At 36.9% G+C, this 24982-nt stretch overlaps 1 protein-coding gene across 1 annotated transcript in view; it reads left to right on the plus strand.

Annotated features, from left to right (window-relative positions):
* NTN4 (netrin 4) overlaps positions 1 to 24982 on the plus strand; it is a 107752-nt gene that overhangs the window by 63484 nt on the left and 19286 nt on the right. Inside the window, exons 4-5 of the mRNA XM_058568637.1 lie at positions 344 to 470; positions 2423 to 2611. Coding sequence (XP_058424620.1) covers positions 344 to 470; positions 2423 to 2611 — 316 coding nt within the window. The remainder of the gene's footprint in view (positions 1 to 343; positions 471 to 2422; positions 2612 to 24982) is intronic.

A 24982-nucleotide genomic window follows, 5' to 3' on the forward strand; every position in this document is an offset into this window, starting at 1 on the left:
GGTGGGATTACAGATTTCTAAATTTTCTATAGTGAAGATGTATTATTGTGTAAAGAATTAAGCAATTTAAAGGCATTAAAATTTTAAGTTAATACCTAGCCATAGCCAGGACCTCAGAATTGCTCATTAGGGTCACATATCCTACAGCCAAGAAAATATATTACTTAATTTTTTCAATTAATCACAAGACAAACTAAAGAAAGGATCTCTCATCTTGATGGCTAACTTCTTCAGAAAAGTGAATGAATGTCATATCGCTAAGGCATATGAGACATAAGATATAAGACATAAAATGTTCTTGCCTAGCATCATTTTTGCTCATAGCTCTTATTTTTGTTTGTAGGTCCATGGGAAGTGTATGTGTAAGCACAACACAGCAGGCACCCACTGCCAACATTGTGCACCATTATACAATGACCGCCCCTGGGAGGCAGCTGATGGCAAAACAGGGGCTCCTAAAGAGTGCAGAAGTAAGTACCAAGCCCACAAAACTCAAAGCCTTCTTTGTAAAGTAAATTTATCTGTGGACTCCTTGTTGTCTCTAGAAACACAATATAAAGTGGTGGGTGACAGCGCTGTAACCTACAAAAACATAGCTCATATCACTGCCCACTATGACTTCAACCATTGGAAAAAATTACTGCTTGCAAAGTTGCCAATGTGACTGTTTTGCCAAGAATGTGTTGCCCATTTGCTGGGACGCTTTGTGAGACTAAGCACCCTCCTTGAGAATTTGACATAATAAAAACATGGCTAGACACAAGAGCAACTGAGGATTATGGTGTACAATTACCCTTGTAATTAAGATATTGAATTATAATCATGAAAATAGCTACCTTGAATTTAGCTCTCAAGACAACCCTATAAAGCAGGTGGTGTTAATCCCATTTTAGAGATCAGGAAACTGAGGCTCAGTAAGATTAAGTAGCTTGCCAAAGTTAGTAACTGATAGAGTCCAGACTTGATCCCAAGACTTCAGACTCCAAATTAAATGCTTTTTTTCTGTAATACCATAATGCATTTCTTTTCACTTATACTTGAAATGACAAATTAGATTTGAAATTAAGCCAGTTAGTGAAGAATGAGACTGCATTACTAGGGCTAACTTTGGGTTAAGGTTGGAGATTAGATAGAAGGGTAAAAAATATGAGAGCATCAGCCATGTTTTTCTTTGTAATTCAAAATGTTCAGAGAAATACACACGCCCATAACAATGTTTACACTCACAAACTTCAATTTTACAAGGGTTTAAAGGCAAGTACTGTGGGTAAAATGGTGAGAAGTCTTTTCCCATACATAATTTGGAATCATAACTGATTTATTGTAGTTTCTAGGAAATGTAAAGGATTTCCTCTAAGCATAAATCTTAAATTATCTTATGCTTTTTAAAGATTATGAATCTGGTCAAAATATCATAACACATCAAGGAAACAATGAAAAACAATAGCACAAACATTTTCAAATACAGTTGACCTCCACGAAAAGTCTGGATTCTTATTCTAAATCACTCATGAAGAGAATCTAAAGAATTTTTCCTAAATTCCTAGAGTGCCATTCTGGTCCTTTCCACAGAAACCAACTGCATGTCTGAATACATTTAGAACACAGGGACTTGTCACTTGGCACTATTGGCTGATAATGTCAGAAATGCCTTTGAGAACTGTTACATAAGAAACACCGCAAGCCTCTTCCATAAGAAAACTGAGGCTTCTATGGGAGACTACCTTGTACTTACCAGTACAACAAGAGCTGAGGAATAGTACTACCTGCCAAGTTACCTACCGTTGTCCAGAAGTTTCCTGTATTTGCAATATGAATTGTCATTTTCCAATAATGCCTGACACCTAGGGTTTTCTAAGCAAGGTCAGGGGACCCACCATGATGACATTGGCCCTTGGGAAGTAGCAAGAATGGAAATGGTGAAGTGTTACCATTAAAGAGAGAAAAAAACTGGTGGCCATTCAAATAGGCTTTCCAAAATAAACGTCAACCCCGGTTGCTAAGGTAACCGTAATATCTCTGCCGAAGTAGACAGATCTACACTTTGTTGACTTTCAAATATATCCTAAAGCTTATTTTTTTAAATAAAAATCGAATATGTCAATTATATCTCAAAAAAATCTATAAAGAAACACTAGAAGAATACATAACAAACTGAAAAAAAAAAACAAAGAAAGAAAGTAGTAACCTATTGAAGGCAAGAGAAACAGGGTAATGGGGATGGGAGACCAGAGTTCTCTATGTATACATCTTTATGTTGTTTTGATTCCTGTGCTGTGAAAATGTGCAGTATTCAAAGAGCTAGAAATAAATTTTTTAAAAATTACCAATCAGCATACCCTATTTTTAACTGCCTGAATATTAGAGAACCTGTCGTTTTATTTTTAATTATTGGTTTTCCTCCCATGCTTCTTTTTGCCAGCCTGCAAGTGCAATGGGCATGCTGATGCCTGTCACTTTGACATTAATGTGTGGAAGGCCTCAGGGAATCGTAGTGGTGGCGTCTGCAATGACTGTCAGCACAACACGGAGGGTCAGCATTGCCAGCGATGTAAGCCCGGCTTCTACCGGGATCTCCGGAGACCCTTCTCCGCTCCAGATGCTTGCAAGGGTAAGTGAACTCGTGGTTACTGGAAAAAAGGATGATCTATATAAAAGAGGTGAATCCTTCCATCCTTCACTTGCTGGCCCGCTGGAGGGAAGTCGTGGAATTCTCAGACTGTACATTCACTCACATCAGTTAATTTCTTCATTGATATGGGGCAAGAATTTTCAACCTGTTAGGTGAAAACCATATAATATTCATAAAAATAATCTCCTTTCTCACTCCCCATGAAGTAAAATTGTTTCCTGTAGCACCACATTTTGGAAAACAAGATGATGAATGAAAGAGGAAAAAGAATGATGGAGAGGGAGATATAGTTAAGATTACCTTAAGACTGAATATATGAGTAGAATGTAGACAATAAATGGATTCAAACTGGTGAAACAAGGAGTGGTTACCTGCACTTGGGTCGTTCTGGCCTTACATCTCTACAGTGAACTTGAACACCTGAAAATCCACAGGTTTTGGTTTCATTGTGAATGCACTTTGATTGGTACTGCTCTAAGTTACCCCTGTGTCATAAACAAGTTTAGAACATAACAATAATTCCCACTCTCCCAAAATACTAAGCTCTTATAGAATGGGTTCTGCTTTTTTGTTGGCCTAACTCCAAGAAGAGGTTTATTTGAAAAAAGAGTAGAATTTTAAAAGATCTGCTCAATTAATGAGACATTATCTGAAAGGTGAATACAAAGAGTACAGGCAGACCTTAAGTCAATGTCCAATGTGGATGAACAGCCCATCTAACTACATGAGTATTTACATGTCTGTCAACTCAGAAATTATTAGACGACAGAATCCACTCAAGACTGTTAATGGAGATTGATGATCATGCCCTTCCTTTCCCTACCAAGGACTCCATGTTCTAGCTCAAAAACAGTGACAGGAAGGGAGCAATACAATGGGAAACAATCATTTAAAATCTTGGTTTTTTTTTTAAATTTAAATGAAAAATTCTATTGCTCTTGAGAAATACGTATTTTTAACATCAGGCTGGAGATATCTAATGAAATTTGAGTGGGCTTGCTTGTTTACAAGCTTTCTCTCCTAAACTGTGGAAGCTAGAGTGTGGTACAGCTCACTTTCAACATTGAGCCCAAAATTTGGATTTGTGTCATAGTATTTCTCTGAGAATTCTATTTTACTCCTGCTCCTTGTTTGTACTCAGACTTTCATTTTAATATGTTTCAAACAGATCTAGAGTAGATGCTTTCCCTGCCCCTTACGGCTGTATGACCCTATGCCAGCTATTGAAGCTCTTTAGACTTCAATTTCTTTCTCCCCGTGGGGCTGTAATGAGAACTATGTAAGGTAAAGTTTGTGAAGTGCTCAGCATGTTGCCTGTCATACGGTAAGCCCTCAAGAAATGAAAACTAGTATTATAATAACTGTTGCTGTCCTATAAAATAGAAGGTGGGAAATAATACCATAGAGTTTCTACTCTTTATTGACTAAAAATACCTTATGTCAAAGATAACCACTTCTTTAAAATCCACAGTAACTTAGGGACTAAAATACAGGCTCCTTAACTCCATGTGCTGACTGAAGCGTCTGCTTATAAAATTGCTTCGATCTGGAGCATATTCAGTCCTAACACCATTTTGTACAGGATATATTTAAATAGATAGATATGTGTATGTATATATTCCATATCCTCAGATCACTAGTAGATATGTGTAAAAATGAGAATTTATGAACTACCAAGCAGATAAGACAGGAAATGAAATTAATTTGTCACTGAGTAACTTGGATAAGTTAACTATCTTATAGGATAAAAGGTAACATTTTCAAAAAGATACTATTTATAGCATTATATAGAATTGACTTGAAACAGTATGTTGTACAATGTACCTAATGTATTCATTTTCTCTTTCCTTCACTCATTCATGGATATATATTGAGTGACTATTATGTGCCAAAGGCTTAAGATGCATTAGGGAACAAAACAAAAATCCCTGCCCTCAAGGAACTTATATTCTAGCAGAGAAGACAGACAATAAATAAATTAATCAGTGAAGCATGTAGTATTTTAGAAGGTGATAAGTGCTATAATCACCAAAGAAGAAAAAATAAAACAAGTTCAGAGGGATCCAAGGTGCCAGGGATTTGGGGTGACAAGATGCAGTATTGAATAGGATGATGAAGGTAGGCCTCATCACTGGGAAGGTGAGATTTGAGCAAAGATTTGAAGACAGTAAGGAAGTTGGCCAAATATTTACTGAAAGAAGAGCATTCTAGGGAGATGGAATACCTAGAGCAAGTGCCCTAAGACAGGAAGGTGCCTAATGTGTCAAAGGAAAAACAAGGAGGTCTGTGTGGCTGCATTGGAATGGAAATTGGTGGGTAGCAGGAGTTGCGACTAGAGAGGTGAGGCAAATAATATGAACCTGTAGGCCACTGCAAGCACGTCAGCTTTTACTTGGAGTGAAATGATGAGCTAGTACAGGTTTTTGAGCAGAGGAGTGGCTGGGTCTGACTTAGTTTTCAAAAGATCATTCTTGTGTTATACAAAGGCAGCTCAATTCATATTGTACTTTTAGCATTTAACTTTAGTTGAAGTTAACAAGCAAACCAGTGGTTCTCAAAGTGTGGTCCCTGGACCAGCAGCATCAGCATCACCTGGGAAACACATCAGAAATGCAAATTCTCAGACCCCCACCCAAACCACTGAATCAGAAATTATGTAGGTGGGACCCAGAAATCTGAGTTTTAACAAGACCTCCAGGTGATTCTGAGGCAAGCTAAAGTCTGAGAAACACTGGTCTAAATGAAGGCCGCCCAAATTTTACATTGGTTAGAGCAAACCCAGTTTCTAACATTTAACTAACATTTGAGCATCTACTATGTGCTGGTATAGCAAATAGCTAGTCATTTTTATTAGCGTAATGAATGGAAGACCAAGAAGAATTCTGAAAGAAAACTTTGAAAGATTGATTGGGTCTAGATTTTAGAGGGCCTTGTACGGTAGCCTGAAAATTTTGGTATTTATTCTCTAGGGCACCAGGAGCCATTGCAGTGATTTAATTAGGAAATGTTCATGTTTCCAATATATTTTACCAGTGTACAGTTCAGATTAATTTGAAGGCATTGTGTATTATTCACTGTATTTTACTTTACCAATTAAATTTTAAGTTGTTCAGTTTGTAAAATCATGAGATGAGTAAATGTATAAAGGATTGTAACAGAGATAAAACTTTTATGCCTAAGTCTTACCAATAAAAAGAGAAAAATAAAAAATTTATTGGCAGACATGGAGCCATCATAAATACCTTTTTTAAATTTTGGTTTTATTATTTTTTTTTACAGTTCTGTGTTCAAACTATGGCTCATATTCTTACAAGATGTAAAAAGGTTGCCAGTGCTAGCTTTTTAAATCTCAGAAAGCTCATGTTTTTAGAGTTTTATACAAAGACCATGAAAGAGGAGATTAAAAAGTGACTGCTTGTTAGCGATTACTACTTACACAGCTCTTTTAGAGACTTGTGCAGAAGAGGTTTTATAGGTTTTGGTCCCCCAACTACCAGTTCTATAAAAACATAAGCAAAATGTGAGAATGTAGCTAAAACTAATAAGATGCATAACTTTTTATTATTTTTTAGCCCATAAAAATGTTTGAAAGTTCTTCCACAGTCAATAGACTTTAACAAAATTAGGACATTTTTAAAGCTTATTCTTTCATTCAACAAATTCTTTTTTTTTTACATTAAAAAAATTTTTTTATTGAGGTCATATTGGTTTATAACATTATATCAATTTCAGGTGTACATCATTATATTTTGACTTCTGTATAGACTGTATCATGTTCACCATGAAAAGTCTAGCTGCCATCCATCACTGTCCACATGTGCCCCTGTACCCCTTTCACCCTCCCCCCACCCCCTTCCCCGCTGGTAACTACCAATCTGTTTTCTATATCTATGTGTTTGTTTATCTTCCACATATGAGTGAAGTCATACAGTAATTATCTTTCTCCATCTTATTTCTTTCACTTAGCATAATACCCTCAAGGTCCATCCATGTTGTCACAAATGGCAAGATTTCATCTTTTTTATGGCTGAGTAGTATTCAGCCATAGATATGTTGTATCTATATACCACATCTTTATCCGTTCATCAATTAATGGGCACTTAGGTTGCTTCCAAGTCTTGGCTATTGTGAATAATGCTGCAATGAACCTAGGGGTGCATATATTTTTTTCAAATTAGTGTTTTCATGTTCATTGAATAAATACCCAGAAGTGGAATAGCTGGATTATATGGTATTTCTATTTTTAATTTTTTGAGGAATCTTCATACTGTTTTCCATAGTGGCTGCACCAGTTTGCATTCCTACCCACAGTGTGTGAGGGTTCCTTTTTCTCTACATGCTGTCTAACACTTGTTATTTCTTGTCTTTTTTTTTTTTTTTTTTTTGCTTGAGAAAGATTAGCCCTGAGCTAAAATCTGTGCCAGTCTTCCTCTGTTTTGTATGTGGGTCACCACCACAGCATAGCTGATGAGTAGTGTAGATTGGTGCCTGTGATCCGAACCTGTGAACCTGGGCTGCCAAAGCAGAGTGCGCCAAACTTAACCACTATGCCACAGGGCCAGACCCTTTTCTTTTTAATAATAGACATGCTGACAGGCATGTGGTGATATCTCATTGTAGTTTTGATTTGGATTTCCCTAATAATTAGTGATGTTGAACTCCTATTCATGTGCCTGTTGGCCATCTGTATGTCTTCCTTGGAAAAATATCTGTTCCTATCCTCTGCCCATTTTTTGAGTGGGTCGTTTACTTTTTTGTTGTTGAGTTGTATGAGTTCTTTATATATTTTGGATTTTATCCCCTTTTTGGATATTTGATTTGCAAATATCTTCTCCCAGTTGATAGGTTGTCTTTTCATTTTGTCGATGATTTCCTTTGCCATGCAGAAGCTTTTTAGTTTGATGTTGTCCCATTTGTTTAATTTTTATTTTGTTTCCCTTGCCTGAGGAGACAACATTCAACAAATTCTTATTGAACACTACTGTGTGCTAAGTGTGCTATTTCCTGGGAATTATAACTGTGAGCAAGAGAGACACTGTCTTTTCACAGAGCTTATGTGTGTGTGTATAAATGTATATGTGATTGTGTGTGTGTGTATATAGAGAGAGAGAGTGGCAACTAGTGGTATGTGTGTGTATTAGATCACACAGGTATGGTCAGTATTGTGTTAGAGAGTGTGGAGGGGAGCACATAGGAGGGGCAGTTAACAAGATTTGAGTGTTCTGAGTTTTGACTTAAGATCTGAGACCTGAAGATTAATAGGAATCAACATAACATGGGTAGAGGTATTCCCAGCAGAGAGATCAACTAATGCCAAAAAGGAACAGAAGGAAGGAAAAATATAGCATATTCTGAGAACTGAAAAAATTTCAGAATGGTCATAGAGGCAAGAAAGAGGAGGAGGACAATAAAGGAGTATGGGATGAGAGCAGTAGAGAGGATGGGTGATTGGCTGGAGGTGCCCTCATCTTGGACATCTTGGTCAATGAGATGGAGTGGATTGAATTACCTACAATTAGTTGATAATTAGTCGATAAGTATCATTTAGTATAATTGCCTGGGCCCTACCAAGTTGATATTTATAGGCAATATCCAAGTATCAGAAGAGCAAAGGCCTCAGAGCCATTTCAGTGAAAACTCCAGCAACACAACATTAAGACATTCCCAAAAAACCTGAAACATTATAAAGTAATTGTAACGTATTTGTCTGGATTAGTTCCTCAACCCTTTAAGTTGTCACGGGATTCACCTGCATCTGGGCTACTGAAAGACTTGAAGCTAGAAACTACAAAGTCATAATCAGTCCTAGTTAACAAATATTTACATGGTACTTAATGCACCAAGTAGGGGAATTATGAAAATAACTGATACCAATTTATTCCTTTTAGCTTAATTTGTAGGAGATGGATGGATTAGTAGGGAAGATCTGTATTTCCTTCTTTCTTTCCCCAGACAGCCCCTTGATCCACTGGGTAGATGACCAAGGAAGGCATATCTCCATTCACTTTATGACTACTCCAGCATATGTTTGGGGCAGAGACACCTGTATCAACTTCCCTAGCATGGATTTCCTTACTGGCATCTTCTTCCAGAATATTACTCTGGTTCTTCTCTCCCCTTTTCTGAGCAAAGGGTAGATCCCAACACTTATCAGCACATCCAATTCTTCTCTCTACCTAAATACTCTCCATAATATATTGTTTGATTAGTAATATGTTTGGCAACATTTTCATTATTATTTAGTAATATTTTCATATCATTAACTCCATCCTTAGCAGATGTGTCCCTATGTCACCTCTAGAGTTATTTACTCTGACAATAAAATTTATGACAAATAAGTTAATGTACTTAACATTTATTAAGTACATATAGTGTACCAGATTTCATGCTAGGTCCTAATAGAGATATTGCTATAGCTACAACTTTTCTTCCCATGAGTTCCCACTTTATTTTTATGAGGAAGGTGGTATAAAGAAAACAAGTTGATATTTTAAAAAATTTAAGGGCCGGCCCCGTGGCTTAGCGGTTAAGTGCGCGCGCTCCGCTGCTGGCGGCCCGGGTTCGGATCCCGGGCGCACACCGACACACCGCTTCTCCGGCCATGCTGAGGCTGTGTCCCACATACAGCAACTGGAAGGATGTGCAGCTATGACATACAACTATCTACTGGGCCTTTGGGGGGGAAAAATAAATAAATAAAATCTTTAAAAAAAAAAATTTAAACTATTTCGGTATGTGATTCTATCAACAACATGTACAATGTTATTCAAAATATCAATTTTATTATATTTATTCTACTATGCTTACCAAGGCAGAAAAGTAACCTGCTACTCAGTGTGTGGGCCACAGACCAGCCCCATTGGCATCATCCAGTTGCTGATTAGAAAATGCAGAACCTCTGATTCCACCTCAGACCTACTGAATCAAATATGCAGTTTAACAAAATTCCCAGGTGATTATATCATGTTAAAGTTTGAGAATGCTGCAGAATGCTTTTCAACAAGCACTTCCTCTATAGTTAATTTTTAAAAAATAGTTAGCCAGAACATCCTACTCTTCCCTGAGCATTCAAATTAACCAAGGTTTGCATCTCCATTTGTGTGCATATAGACTTAGAATTTTTTAAATGGACTACATAGAGATTTGCTAAGAAAAAAATGGAAACCTGGTTAAACGTTTCTATAGGACAGCATTTTCCAAAATTTGATCCATGGAACACTAATTCCATGAGATGTTCAGAAGAATTATTTAAGGGGAAGTTTGTCTATGGCCTTCAAATTTAGGAAATGGTGAATTAATCAAAGGTTTCTTTACTTCAGGATTTCTCAGAGCCTTTAATATGCCAATGTTCATTATAAACCTCTTATAGAGCTTTAAGGTGTGTCTCTCAAATTTAACCAGAGAATGCTTTTCTTATAGAGCATCTGTGGGACCAGTGTTGTATGGAACACAGTGGAAAATGTTGCTATTGTATAGTAGCCATATCTATACTTCACTTGGGAAGACACATCCTAGAAGATTCCGTCTGTATTATTTGTTCCTGACTTCAAGTACTAGTGCCTACAACTGTATATCAAGGAATAATAAACTCTATATTTCTATCAGTGAAATAATCACAAACATAATAGTAATTAAGCCTGGGCAATCTACAGTCTATTGGACTGCCAGCAATGATATAGGAAAGCCCTTCTCTCCCTTATTTCCTAGTTTATATTTTCTCAGGAGTTGGAATCATTGAAAACCTGAAGCCGGAGCCCAGACAAAACTTACTAGAAGTATATAAATTATACCTCAATTTATCTCAGGGAACATTTATTGAGTGTCTCCTCTGTGCCAGGCACTGTGGTAAGCACTAGGTCTGTAAAGATGAAAAAGTCTTTCCCAAAAGATCTTACATTCTGGATGGGGAGAAATTTACAATAACAGATCATTTCAATACACTCTGGTGCTGGTGATGATATAATAGTAACAGCTGACATTTATTGAGTGCCTATTATTTTCCATTCACTGTTCAAATACATTAATATGTATTAATTCATTTAACCATCACAAAAGCACTTTGATGTAGGTACTATTATTATCCCCACTACATGAGGAAAGAATAATGAAAGAAATATGCCGACAGCCCTAGGGAGAGTATGGGGGTGGAGTGAAGGCAATTAAGGGGAGATTTCCTTGAAGAGGTGCCTTCCATACTTCTTTGGTAGCTGTTTTTATTTTTCCCTTTAAAAGTGCTAAAACACAAAGTTTGTCCTACTTTCTGATCAATGATTGCCTTTTTTGCCTTTAATGAGTTGATCTAGAAAACGAAATGAATTGATGTTACTCTTCTTTACAAAATCTGCTATACATTTAATAGAATAGTTAGCTGGGCACATGAATTCACTCAACAAATATTGGTGACATTAATCTTGGGATTCTGTTTACAGTTAGGTAGCTAGCTCCCTGCCAAATAAGCCAAGGACTTATTGGCCCCATTGATGTTCCAGGCTATTTTTTTCCTCCCACTCCCCTGATAAACACTATGCTAAATGCTATGATACTTATATCTACACTTTTAGTTGATGGTCATAAATTCATCAAACCTGAATAAACAGGGCCCTGAACCAAATCTACTGGCCGGTAAATTTATTCCTGTAAGCAATTAAATTATCTCTGTTCTCACTTCCTCTTTATTTCAACCACAACCAGAGTCTACTGTGGCACCCAAACAATCAACTACACATTTCCATAGCCAAGAAATCACTTCTGAGGATTCCAGAGATTTGTTTGTTTTTTTAAGTCTAGTGGAGATCATTGAACTGAATTTATTTCTACAACTCAGAAAAAAATTTTTAAAAGGACAGTGCATTTAAGGTCTTTAAACACAGGGATAATATGAGTCTCTCCAGCTGAATCTAGGGCTGAAGCAGAAATGGAGGCTCAAACTGGCTGGTTGCTAAGGTGCAGAAGTAAAATGGAAAATATAGTTATCGCTGGGTACTGAAGTACTTTGAGGAATACTATCTCTCTGTTCTAAAAGAGAAGTCTCTTTTACCGTAACTCATATAAAATCTCTAAAGTCATTTGTGTGCCTTTGGTATACTATAACCTACGTAGATTTTTCTATGGCAGGCATATTAAAAATGTGAGGATAACTCTAATAGACAGTGGTGTGCTGGTTTTCTAGGGAGGAAAAAAACCCTGATTTGTAGCATTGGCCAATTTCTGTGGTTTAAATATTCCCACCACGGCCAATTTCAAGCTACTAGATCATTGTTATCAGGAAGTCAGATAGACTCAGACTATAAACCAAAAGTGGAATGGTTTCTCTCTTTTGAATAAAGTCAGGCCTCCAACTTCACTGCCCTCTTCTCTGATCTCAAGTACTTCTGCTCTCTAATCACTGGTTCCCAAACCTGTATGTGGATCAGAATCACTTGGGAGCACTTACTGAAAATATGAAATCTCAGAGCCCTGCCCCAGATCTTCTGAATTGGAATCTTCAACTGGGATGGGGACAGAAATCTGTATTTTTTTAGAGCATCATTGGTGATTCTGATTCAGCCTTTTGGCCTACTGGCCAGCATTTGAGAACCACTACATATACCATTCCTGTTTCTATATGACCTCTGTTCACTGTCATCCTCAGAAGAAAGATTTTGAGCTAATAATCATCTATAACTTAATCTACTCACTGAATTAGCCATATCTCTGACAGAAAATCCTAAAGGATTACTAAAACTCTGGCTAGACGTGTTTTCCTGACATAATGATAGATAAGAATGCTACTAAGCGTTCATGTCAATTATCTTCTCTGACTTAAGAATGTCTAACTTAGAACCTCTGCTTTTCTCCAAAAAAATTTCTAAGAGAATCCGATGTCTGTTTTTCCTGTAACAATTTCAAAATAAATACCTAGCAATTCCATTCAGAGAACTCCCTCTTATTCATAGTATATAGATTTATTTACCATAAATATCTCACACTTTAAAGTGAATTATTGTAATGCAACTGGAATTAATAATAAAATTAGCTTACCACGACATTGACAATTTACGTTTACTTCCATATTTACATATTTCAGACCACAGCATTAAACTGCTATAGGTATGTTATTGTGTTGGATTTAAATGATCATTGAGTCCAGTTCTTCATGAAGTCCCTTTTCCCTTGCCCCCTCCTTTTTACACCAAAAGATATATCAAATGTTAAAGGATAGGATATTGATTGGATATGGAATATTAACAGCTTTTCCATGACATGAAATTTTCTACAGAAAATATCCCTTATTTTAATAGAACACATGGTTTGAAACAGATTTTTGAGAAAAATGCTTTGTAGAACAGAATTAGCTCTCTTTTTAGAAAACAGATAGCCAGTTAGTTCCTTTACAATAAATTTATTGACTTTTATTTCAAGACATATTTTTAACTATTGCATAGTCTCCATATTTAAAGAAAAATCAGCAAATGGAAAGGAAAGCAGAATTCATTCCCTGTCAAAGTAAACAACCTCTTGAAAAACTGATGTGCCCTTCCTTCCTCCCTGGTGGGCCGAAATAAATGCAGTCAATTGCCTTTTAGCACGGAGTGAATAAAGATAAACTTGGTCTCTCTGCTCTAAAACTCAAATCAAGTGTTCACCAAGATACTGTCTGGTTACTTGGTTACCGTTACCCTAACTAGCCAGCTCTCTTTGTAAAAAGAGTTCTATCACCTACCAAAATCTTTTTTTTCTTCTTGCTTTTTTTCCTTTTTCTTTTCTTCTTTCTGGGTTAGGTGAGAACTGCTCAACTGATGGAGATACAAGTGCCTCGAGTGGGTGACTATCTTGCTGCAGGTATCTTGCCATCCTCACAGTCTACTCAGATCTCACCTTCTCATGATGCTCCCAAGAAGAATCTTTGCGTTTCTTTGTTTGCTTGTACCTCTATGTAACAATTATTTAATTCTACCTCTAGGATGGTTATTATTTCCCTTCAAATTGTCTTAGAAGTAAAATTTTTAAGTTAATTAAATCCAGAATACCTTACCACAATGACACTTGTAGGAACCTATAAGCACCTTCCATTTTTCATTCTTGTGCCTGTGTTCCAGTTCATCTCAGAAAAGGATTTTTCCAAAGGGTCATTGACATTTCTTCCAGTAGTAGCTTAGTGAGCTTTTTCTTTCAAATTGTTTCAGCAAAGCCACATGAGTTCATTTTATGTCATATAAACAACACAGACATCTTTGTTTTATATTGAAAGCAACTGTGAATGATTCCAGCATAGAATCAATATGAAGTAACTGTTTTTGAAAAGCAAACTTCAAATAGAACCAGTGACTTGGCAATAATAGTTGGGAAACTTTAATCTCAGCTTTTAAAAAAAATCTAGGATATAAAACCAGAGGGTTAAGAAGTGGAAAAACATAGAGAAATACATATATCATAATGTAATAGTCATACTAGGACTATCCTAGTATGACTATTACATATATTAACATATATTAAACTTTAACTTTAATTTATATAATTGTTTAATATATTAACATATATTAAACATATATTAACCTTTAACATACATTAAACTTCACCCCAAAAAGGAGAAATTTTATGAATTGATGAATAATAAAAGTCAGTCAACCTTGGGAAGAGAAGTAGGTCATGACATTCTCTAAAATGTCTCCAAAACAGAATGTGTAATTCACTTAATAAATAAATAATATGCCATTCTGCATTTGATGAGGACAAGCATTAAATAATCAAGCAAATAATTATAAAATATAGAAATCCTCAGAAAGTCTGGACAAAATTAGATGGGGCATAAAGAAGAGAACTAGCATTTGTTGAGTGGCTACTGTGGTCCAGACACTGTGCTGGGCAATTTACATATGTTATCTCATTTAGCAATCTTTATGAGTTATGAGATGTCTTTTGTATTTTACAAATGAGGACACTGAGGCTTAAACTGATTATATAATTTGCCCAAGTTCACACAGCTGGTCAGAGGTAGGGCTTGGATTTGAACCCAGGTTTGTCGGACCCCGAAGACTTTCATCTAAAGACCAACAAAGATCCAGAGAACTTGATTCCACACTGTGACCTAGTTTAATGGAAACAAAATGAATAAACAAAGGCAGAAATAATCAGACATATATATTAGAGCCTAAAATAATTTTTAAAGAACCTAGATTAGAAAAACAATTTATGGCATTGGGTTTTGAGTAAGACACTGCTTACTAGTTAATAGCCATGTAAAGTTTTAATTTAAAGAACTGAATTTATCTTAAGGAATCTTAGTACAAGAAAGATGGAGGTAACTGGAGTGTTCCAGACAGACCAACAAAACAGTCAAGAAAAGAGAAATACTAATGAATAAATATGAAAGAAGATAAATATTCTCAGATCAACTAGGAAACTTCTCAGAGAGAATACAACTTTCTACAGATACTCAAAAGGTGTAAGGGGACATAGAGAGTAGCAAAAAATAATTTACTTCCCTAGAACAAAGAGTCATAATTAGATACGATCAGATGAAAGTGAGGAAAAGGAATTTCAGATTGATTAATGTGAAAAAATGTTTACTGTGAGTGAAAGGCATTTATGGGTGGGGAATGTCTCCTACATAGTTAGAATAAAGAACTTTTATTACAAATAATAAAACTTGACTGAGTGAAGCATTAAATGTAGGAAATAGTCTTGTATTCATGTAGGGAACAGTCTTGCACTGGGAATATGAAGAATAATCTGTTCTGCTTGACCATTTCCATTTTCTTTGGATTTGTTGTTTTGTTTTTTCGTATTTCTAGTATCTTAGTAGTGCAGTGCTGTGGTGCTAAGATATGAAAAACCTATAAAAGAAATAGTATGAGCGTTTTGGAGGCTTATCAAAACATAAAATAATTTCGTGGTTGTTGCTTATTGAGAGGCACATTCATTCACTCATTCAACAAAAATTGAGTGAGTCCCTAAAATGGGTCAGCCATGGTCCTAGGTTTTGGGGATACACAGAAGAAAAGATGTGGCTCCTACCTTCCAGGCCCTCACAGTGTACTATAGAGATAGCAGTGAGGTGAGAAATCATAAAAAGATTACATTGGAGGCCAGAAGACCGTCAATCATTAAGAAATATTTATTAAGTGACTATAATTCATCCATTTTTAAAAACTCAACATAGATTTACTCAGTGCCTATCATGTGGCAGGCCTTTCCCAGTCACTGTATATACAATAAAACAGAGTCCCTAACCCCATGGAAATAGACTATGAATAAATTTACCCTAATAAATATGTAATTAAAAACTGCAACAAGTGTTACAAACAAAGGGTACCATGACAGATTATAGAAGGAACTAGTGACATCAGTTCAAATGAGAGATCTAAGATAGATGGAGTCAATAAGTGTTCTTTCTCCAAAGGAAAAAGGAGTTAGAGATGACCTCAGTTCCTGGCTACGTGCCTGGGTGGATGGTGCCTGAGTGGATTGGGCATACAGGAGACTTTCTTCAACAAAAAGATAATGGTGTGTGGTATAATCAAATTCTTCTAAGCAAAATACAGTGTCCAAAATTATACCTAAAAGTTTTCCTGTAGTAAAATTTGTCTGTACACTCAAAAATATTTTCTTAGTTTTAACTGAAGTAAAACCCAGGAATATAAAATTGTCTCTTTAGCTGTCTAAGATCACATAGATATAGCCAGGAATAAATAGTAATTGGCTCAGTTACAACTAGTAAACAGGAAAGGAATGATACAGAAATCAAATTGAGGGTCCGAACAGTGGTCACATAGTAAAGCATTAAAAACAAAGGGTATGACTTTTGTATTTATTTGCATTACTCATTTAAAAGTTTATAGAAGATAGAAAGGAAATATAATTAAATTACATTTATTTTCTAAAAGCATTAAGTAGAGGCAGGAATGACTATATTTCACGCATAAATGGATTTCTTTCATGTGCGATGTACAATAACTCAGAAGACATTGCATTTTAGTAAGTGAAAGGCAAGTCTTAATTTAGACTATTTTCTTATTAGATTTATTCTAGCATAATTTTATTTGAAATTAACATATATCTTGAATATTGTGGAACTAGCTATCTTTGAACACAGTGTAACATTTAGAGGATGAATACAAAAACATTCCCTAGGAAAGTAAAGGGGTGAATCATATTGCCTTTAATAGAATAAAGTTCATTTACAATTTTTTTCTTTATTTTTTTATAGCCATTTATCCATAGCAAAAATAATTGATAGTAGAAGGAAAAGAGAAAACAGTACCAAAACAGGCAGAAGACTTCATTTTATCTAACATTTAACTTCATACTTAATCTAGTAATAACAGTTCACATTGTCTCCTTTCTGTTTAGAGTTGCATCTCAAAGTCATCTCCTTAACTCCCAGTCCCTTCAAGAACCTCGGCAGGCAGCTGGGCAGCTCTTGAAATGGCTTTGATATTAGAAATTCTGCAGGGCCTTGGCCTTTTCAGGAGAAAACAATGTTGGGAGCCTGGGTGGCACTGCTGAAGGAGTGGCCACTGGGCAGTGGGGAAAGCCTTGATGGGCAGCTTCTTTCCCAGCTGAGACCCTTGAACTTTGAGTTCTGTTTTTAGAAAAGCTAAATCAAGAGCAGATACTTTCAGGGTATTCTGCTCCCAGTGTAGCTTTCACTAGCAGAATAGCAAAAGTTAGAGCCATCAGGTAATACTAAGGAGTCCTGGCAATTTTTAAAGCGATGAGATGTTGAACTCAACTGGTTGTTTCTACAGTGAGCTTGGCATCATGGATCAGTCTCTGAGTGAAAGACGTGCAAACAGACTCCTAGAGTTCTGGTGAAGGTGGGAGTAAAGATGAAAAGGCAGCAATGGTTTCCTGTGACTCCAACACCAAAGGCCTTAGCAACCCCATCAGAATAAAGGAAGCCGTAACTCTTTCATTATGTTCCTGGCGATTTTGTACTCATTCTTACATACTTATTACTATGTTCATGAAGGTTGACAGCTGGGACTGTTGTCCTACATTACATTGCAGGGTACCTCCCTTTAAGCAGCAGGACCATAGATCACACCCTACTTTTTCTCAAGATACTCTGGTCCACAAAAGAAGAATAATAGCAGATAAATTTTTTTTTAATCCAAAAAAAGCAACATACAACAGGAGAGTAACCTAATTCTATAAGACTTAGAGTAGTCAAGAAAGCTATTTGCCACCAAATTCCTCCCAGATGTGAAGCCAAGGAATTTCAGCCTATTTTGAAAGCCAGTTAGATCATTAATTTCCTTTAAAAACAATATATCTACAATGAGGCAGTTATTGCTCTTTCCTCTGTGTTCCCACGCACCCTGGACTACCTTGTTATAACATTTACTGCCCTGTCATTATTTATTTGCCTATCTCTCTTCCCTCACTGAAGAGTTATTGACTCTGTATTCGTCTTTATATCTTCAGCCTCTAACATAGTTCATGTTAACACTAAAGTTCAAGAACTCTTTGGTGAAGGTGTGAATGGATGAAAGAATGAATGAATGGCAGGCATTTTAAAACTAATATGTTTCATCTAGATAATACTGATAGTTACTCTTTGAGCATTTGGTGCCACTAAATGCCTGGTACATTGCTACGTACATACACTATCTCATTTAATCCTTACACAAACAATCCTGTGACAGGTATAATTTCTTACTTCATCAATGAGAAAACTGAGACTTGAGGAGGTTAATTTCACAAAGTCTTACATGAAATAAGGCCTCATAACCAAAATTGGAACTCATCTAGTCTGACTCCTAAGTTTGTGCCCTACTAACTCTGTTATACTGCCTTTGTTTTATTTTCTGTCTTCCTAAGAGACATTACAGGCAATTTCCAAACAGCTGCATTTATTGTCAGCGTTAATGGTTGAAACAAATGTTAGTTCCAGAGCCTTACAGATGCACAAGGTTATTTAAGAACGTGTTCATACATTGTTTGACTAACAGTTATGTTTCCTGGTAGAAGATACTCTAGAGCAGCCTGATGTCCTAACACTTTTCTGGTAAATACTCTATAGAGGGACAGTGCTTCATATAACAGATGTATTGCTGCAAACTTATTATGTAAATAAAATTTGCATAACATTTAGCAATTATCTAAATTCATTATGTGAAGGGAACCTGTTGTGAAATCTTTTGCAAAAGTACCCATTTTCTCTATCCCATGCTTTGAGTGTTTTGTATTATTTCAGCTTTTTTTATATCAGGACACACCAGTATAGAATGTACTATTTAAAATTAGTCATTTGCATTATTAAAGAAATCTTGCGACAATATTTAGGAATTAAAAATAACATTTTTAAATAATTTTGTTTTGCCAGTTTGGTTGTGAAAGTAGCTTAAGGCAAATGTTCACTGTTGGGTTTAACGTCTGACTAGAAGATGAGAAAGCTGAAGTCAAGGATTTATGTCACTCCAATTGGGCTGTAACTTTGACATTCATCATAATGAATATGTAAAAAGTAAGTGCTTAGGTTGCATTTTAGAATCAACAATCAGTGAGAAATATATGTTGGAGAATCAGAACATAAAGCCAGAATCTAAGAAGAACCTTTTTTTCCCATAAGCAAGAGGAAAACATATTTGCATTTTGGAGGAAAATAAGAAACGCAGATTATGTGTGTCAGATATTGCCTGCTATATAAACTTCAGGAGATAGGTATGCAAGGCAAGCCTCAGTGTGCAGTCTGAAAAAGTATGCCTTGAAAGGTGTCAGAGCCTTCTGCCTGGAGCTAGTTCTGCATAGTTTCCAAATGGTATTTTTATCTTGTAATTATGTAAAAAGTCACATTGACAGAAATCCACTAGCACATGTGATAGACTCACATTCTTCTCTGGCCATTCCTGAAATGTGTGTAGGTTTTAAAATATATGGTAGTACAGAGAGGTCAAATCGTAGAAAGGCTTGAATTTTCTATTAGAAGAAAATATAATGGTGGTGGAGGAATACCATACATTACAATTAATGTGGGTCCTACAACATCTTTCTTTGGCTCCCCTATCTGCTGTCAAGAACCAAATTGACTTAACTGAGTGATACAGTTACTATTGGTTTATTCACCTCAATATGGTGAAATGTTTTTTTTGGATTATGTGATTTCTTTTAAAGTCTTCACATACCACTTTGATACATTCATGTTACATATTATATAATCTCTCCAAATTATTTCTTAATTAAGACAAATCAATAGTGCTTTGATACCTTAAGAGAAAATGCCTAAATTTTCTCAAAATGAAACCCAACTGAAGAAAAAAATCAGAGGATTTAATGTAGAAATAGCAATGACCATAACTGTATGAGTTGAAATAAAGCTGTTCTCCTGAGAAACTCAATGTTTTAGAGGCAAAATCTTTCCTTCTCACCTTGCATTAGGTAAGATGTTTTTTTTATCCTGTAATAATTATTCTTCCACATTATGGATCTCTTTAAGGGCCAGGCCTATCTTATTTAAATTAGATCCCTAGGAGTTTGCTCGGTACTTTGCACATAGTAGGTGCTCATTAAATGTTTCTTAAGTAAATGGATAAATAAATGCTGCCTTAAACAAACACACACCCATGCTCACCTTCAAGGAACTTACAGACTGGTTTGATAGAGAAAAGAAGAACATCCTATTGTCTGTAATGCAAAGTAGAAGTGATCAGAGCTATAAAAAGCAATGTTCTTTTTCAAGTGCTAGAGGGTTTCAAAGAAAGGATGAATCATATTCAACTGTGTTAGAAGAGGGAACGCCTTCCAAAAGAAGGTAAACCTGGTCCTCAGGTAGGTAACTGGAGTAGCTGCCTGGGCTTCACACTTGGTGGAGGGAGCGGGAGTGGCAGAGGGAAGGGTCCTGCACCTGACTCTTCTTTTCTGAATATCATTAAATTTCAGTTTCAAAAGTTCTGTCTTTAACAAGAAAAAGGCCATGAGAGCTCCTACCTTGAGTACTTCCACCACTCCAAATGGTTGGATTGCCTTGACCCTACTCCGCACCCTTCCAGAGACACCCTTAGGGGTGACACTTGAATAGATATTAAAGGACGTGTAGAATTTCAAAAGATAGATATTGGAGAAAGGATTTCTCTATTGAAATTAATAAAGCTACAGAAAGGAAAGATTGGTTTCATTTAATTAGCATAAGGGCTACATGCAAGAGAGTAATGAGAGGTAAGACTGGAAAAGTAGGCTAGGGTCATAGTATGAAGGACCTTAAATGTTTGACGAAGGGGTAATTGTGCTTTGTAAACTACAAATGCTTCATAAATCCTAGAGTCATTATTATTAACTAACATTTGTTGGTTGAGTGAGTAAATAAATGAATATGAGATTCTTCCAAAGAAAATAATTCATACCTTTTGCAAAAAAAGCAACATCCCATGCTCTTACTGTAGTGGTTCTCAACCAAGGAGAGCATAAGGGAGGAGAGGAAGATGTAAGGAATGTAAGATGTAAGGAATTTTTGCAAACTTCTCACTTTTCCGCTGGTTTGAGAACCCCTCCGCTAATGATTATGGTTAAAAAAAAAAAATGAAAGAGATCTAAATAGAGTATTACACCATCCATGCCTGCACTTCCTCAGCTCCTGTTCTCACAAAAGTCACCAATGACCTCCTGAATGACAGTGTTGCTGGCCTATTATCAATCTTATGTTGCTTGCTCATTCTGCTTGACATTGTTAACCGCTTGCAACTTGCTCACCCTTTGGTTTCTATAACAACACCTTCTTGACTTCTCCTCCCCCTCTGCCTGGTCCTTATCTGCTTCACAAGTTACTGCTCCTCTACCTGCCTGGACTATACAGATGTTCTCCAGCGTTCCATCCTTGGTCGCCTTCTCACTCTATTCACCATCCCTGGGAAATCTCATCTAGCCCTCCCAGTTTCCATTCGCATCTGCTGACAACTCTCAAAACTACATTTGTGACCCCAACTTTTCTCCTACACTTCAGGTTATTATTTCTGGTTGCCTATTATAACTCAATAGTGTATCCTTCAGGCATCTCAAACTTAATATGTCTAACCCTGAACTCATTCTCTTCTCCCTCCCTTCCCTAACTCCACTCCCAACATGGATCTACCTACCCCAACCTGCCCTAGCCCTATAATCTAAATCTTTGTAAATAATGTTACTAGTCCTTCAGTTTCGTAAACTATAAACCTTAAAATCTTACTCAATTTCTGTTTGTCCCTCAACATGCCTTCTTCCTCCTCATCCAGGATGGCCTCCAAATTCTATCAATTCAAACTAAAAAAAAAAAAAATTCACATCCAACCTTTCCTCACATTCCTACATCTACCATCTTAGTCCAGTTCCTTGTTCTCTCTCATTTCTTTGGTTTCCCTGCCACCAGTCTCTCCTTACTCTAGTCTGTTTCACACAATGCCACCAAACTATCTGTCAAAACTAAATTATAGCCATGTCATAATTCTGCTTTTTTTTCTTTAAAGTTTTATTTCTTCTGGTTCTTTATACCCATAAGACAAAATTCAACTTCTTGGGTTAGGCCCTTCCACAATCTGGCTCCAAATCTAACTCTACAGCTTTTTCTTCTCCTTCGTCTCCTTCAACTGCGTTCCACTCAGTGTACACTCCAAACACACTCGACTTCTCGCATTCCCCAAATAGGCTATGCCCTTTCACATATGATTCCCACAGCCTGGAATGTCCTTCAGGTCAACTTCACAAATGCTTATTTGGGCATCTACTATGTACCAGACACTGTTTTGAGGCCTGGAATACAAAAATAAGAAGATAAAGATCCTTCTGTCAATGAGTTCAGAGTCTAGTAGTAAGGGAGACAGGCATATAAACAAATAAGAATGATGTACTGTGCTACACACAAAATAGAAATATATACAAAGAACAGAGGCAGCATAGAGGAGAGAGTGGTTAACTGTTTGGAGGCAGTGGGACAAGGAAGCATGTCAGGGTCCAGATGGACAAGGTGAAGAAAGACAGTGCAGGCACAGCGGGGGCACCGAGGCATGAAAGAGCTTCACATTTTCTGGAAGCAGTAAGAGCTTCCACATATAATGCAGAAACATAAAAGGCACTGGAGATGAGCTATATACACTTACAAATGGTTAAGGTCGTACATTTTTTTTTTTTTTTACCACAATTAGAATTGTTTTTAATTATTTAAAAGAAATGCAATGGGGGAGAGTATCTAAAGATCAGCCTGGAATAAGCAACTCTCCATTTTCCTTTTCAACTTGCAGACCCCTACTCATCTTTTAGGATTGGCTCAGGTGTCTAAATGACCCGTCCTTTGTGGACCCCATGATTCCCTCAGCCTGTATTCCCTTCCTTGAGCTCCATAGCACTTTATCTAGACCTCTATTAGAGTACTTATCACAGAATAGGGAAAGTTTTTGTTTACTCCTCTGTTTCCCCAGCAAGACTATGAGTTCCTTGAGAGTTGGCACCATTGCTTATTCAAGCATAGATCCTACACCTCTACAAGAATTATTTGTTGAATTAATTAGTTAGTTAATTCACCATTAATTAACCATGTGCCAGACACTACACTAAGTGCTTTACATACATGATCTCCTTTCATCCTCATGACAACCTGATGAGGGTAGATATTGTTCTCATTTCCATTTTATAGACAAGATAACTGAGATAATGAGAGGATAGGTATCTTGCCAAAAGTCACACAGTTAGTCAGTAGTTGAGATCTGAAGCCAGACTGAAGCCAAAACTGAGATTTTAATGACAAAGAAAATCATCAATAAAAGAAGTTTCCAAGGGGATAAAGGAGGGAATAAGATCTAGTATATTAGTTGAGAAGACTTAGCAGGAAGAGTTGGCCTAGTAGGTGTCCAACTCTGTGCTATGTACCTTGCTGAAGTAATTTCATTTAAAATAATTTTATCCTCATGTAGTCTCCATGAGATGTAGATACCCCACTGAAGAAACCAAGCTTCAGGAAAGTTAAATTTCTTGCCCAGGGGGCCAGCCCCGTGGCTTAGTGGTTGAGTGCGTGCACTCTGCTACTGGCGGCCCGGGTTCGGATCCCGGGCACGCACTGACACACCGCTGCTCCGGCCATGCTGAGGCGGCGTCCCACATACAGCAACTAGAAAGATGTGCAACTGTGACATACAACTATCTACTGGGGCTATGGGGAGAAAAAGGGAAAAAAAGGAAGAGGATTGGCAATAGATGTTAGCTCAGGGCTGGTCTTCCTCAGCAAAAAGAGGAGGATTGGCATGAATGTTAGCTCAGGGCTGATCTTCCTCACAAAAAAAAAAAAATTTCTTGCCCAAGATCTCAGAGCTAGTGAGAAGTAAGGCCATAAACCAAGGTCTTTCCTAGCATTTCTCATGTGATTCTCAGAGAAGAGTAGAAAGATAAAGATAAAGAGATTTTGAGGTGGAGAAAACATTACCCAGAGGACCTCATCAATGAATTAGAATCTTCAGACCAAGTGGTTAGGATGAATTAAAAAGCCTAGGGAAATTTGGGGACAGCCACTGTGAGGAATTTTATTAAAAAAAAAAAAAAAAGCCCAGGTAAAAATTGAATAAATGTGGTTAATGAGCATCAGTTAGGAGACCCAAAGGTTAGGGTACACGAATTGTGTTGAACCCAGTAAGCATATTTTTTTTTTTACTTTGTTCAGCTATTTTTGCTATCCCCAGGAACACAGAAAGTGTTGGGGATTGTCAAACTGTGAGTGGTGGGTAATTGCAGGAGTTGGGAGAGGGCTGAGGGGAAGGAATCTTGATTAATACAAAGGACTTGCAGAAATGGCTGATTATAGATTCTAGTCTGAGGAGCTAGATTTAACCCCATGTGTCCTAGTCCATTCAGGCTATTTTAACAAAATACCATAGACTGGGTGGCTTAAACAATAAACATTTCTCACAGTTCTGGAAGCTGGAAGTCTGAAATCATGGTGCCAGCATGGTTGAGTTCTGGTGAGAGCTCTCTTTTGGGCTGCTCTCAAATTGCTCTCAGACTGCCAACTTCTTGTGTAGCCTCACATCCTTCACAGAGAAGAGAGCTCTGAGCTCTTCATCCCCTTGTAAGGGCACCAATCTCATCGTGGGGGCTCCACCTCCAAGACCGCATGCAAACTTCCCAAAGGCCCCACCTCCAAATACCATCACACTGGGGATTAGGCTTCAACATATGAATTTGGGAGGAACACAAACATTCAATCCATAGCACCATGCAAATTAAATCCAGCTTTCTTCCTATACCAAACCTGAACTCTCTTAGCTGTATGACACTGGAGAAACAACCAGCTGTTTTATCTGGTGTTAATATAAATTCATGACTACTAACCTCAAATGCGGCCTTTATGCTGCCTGGCTATTATATTTGACTTTCTATGTCTCTCATTCACTCTCCCACTCCCACTCTTCATCA

This window comes from Diceros bicornis, chromosome 25, assembly GCF_020826845.1.
Source record: "Diceros bicornis minor isolate mBicDic1 chromosome 25, mDicBic1.mat.cur, whole genome shotgun sequence".
NCBI classification, from domain to species: Eukaryota; Metazoa; Chordata; class Mammalia; order Perissodactyla; family Rhinocerotidae; genus Diceros; species Diceros bicornis.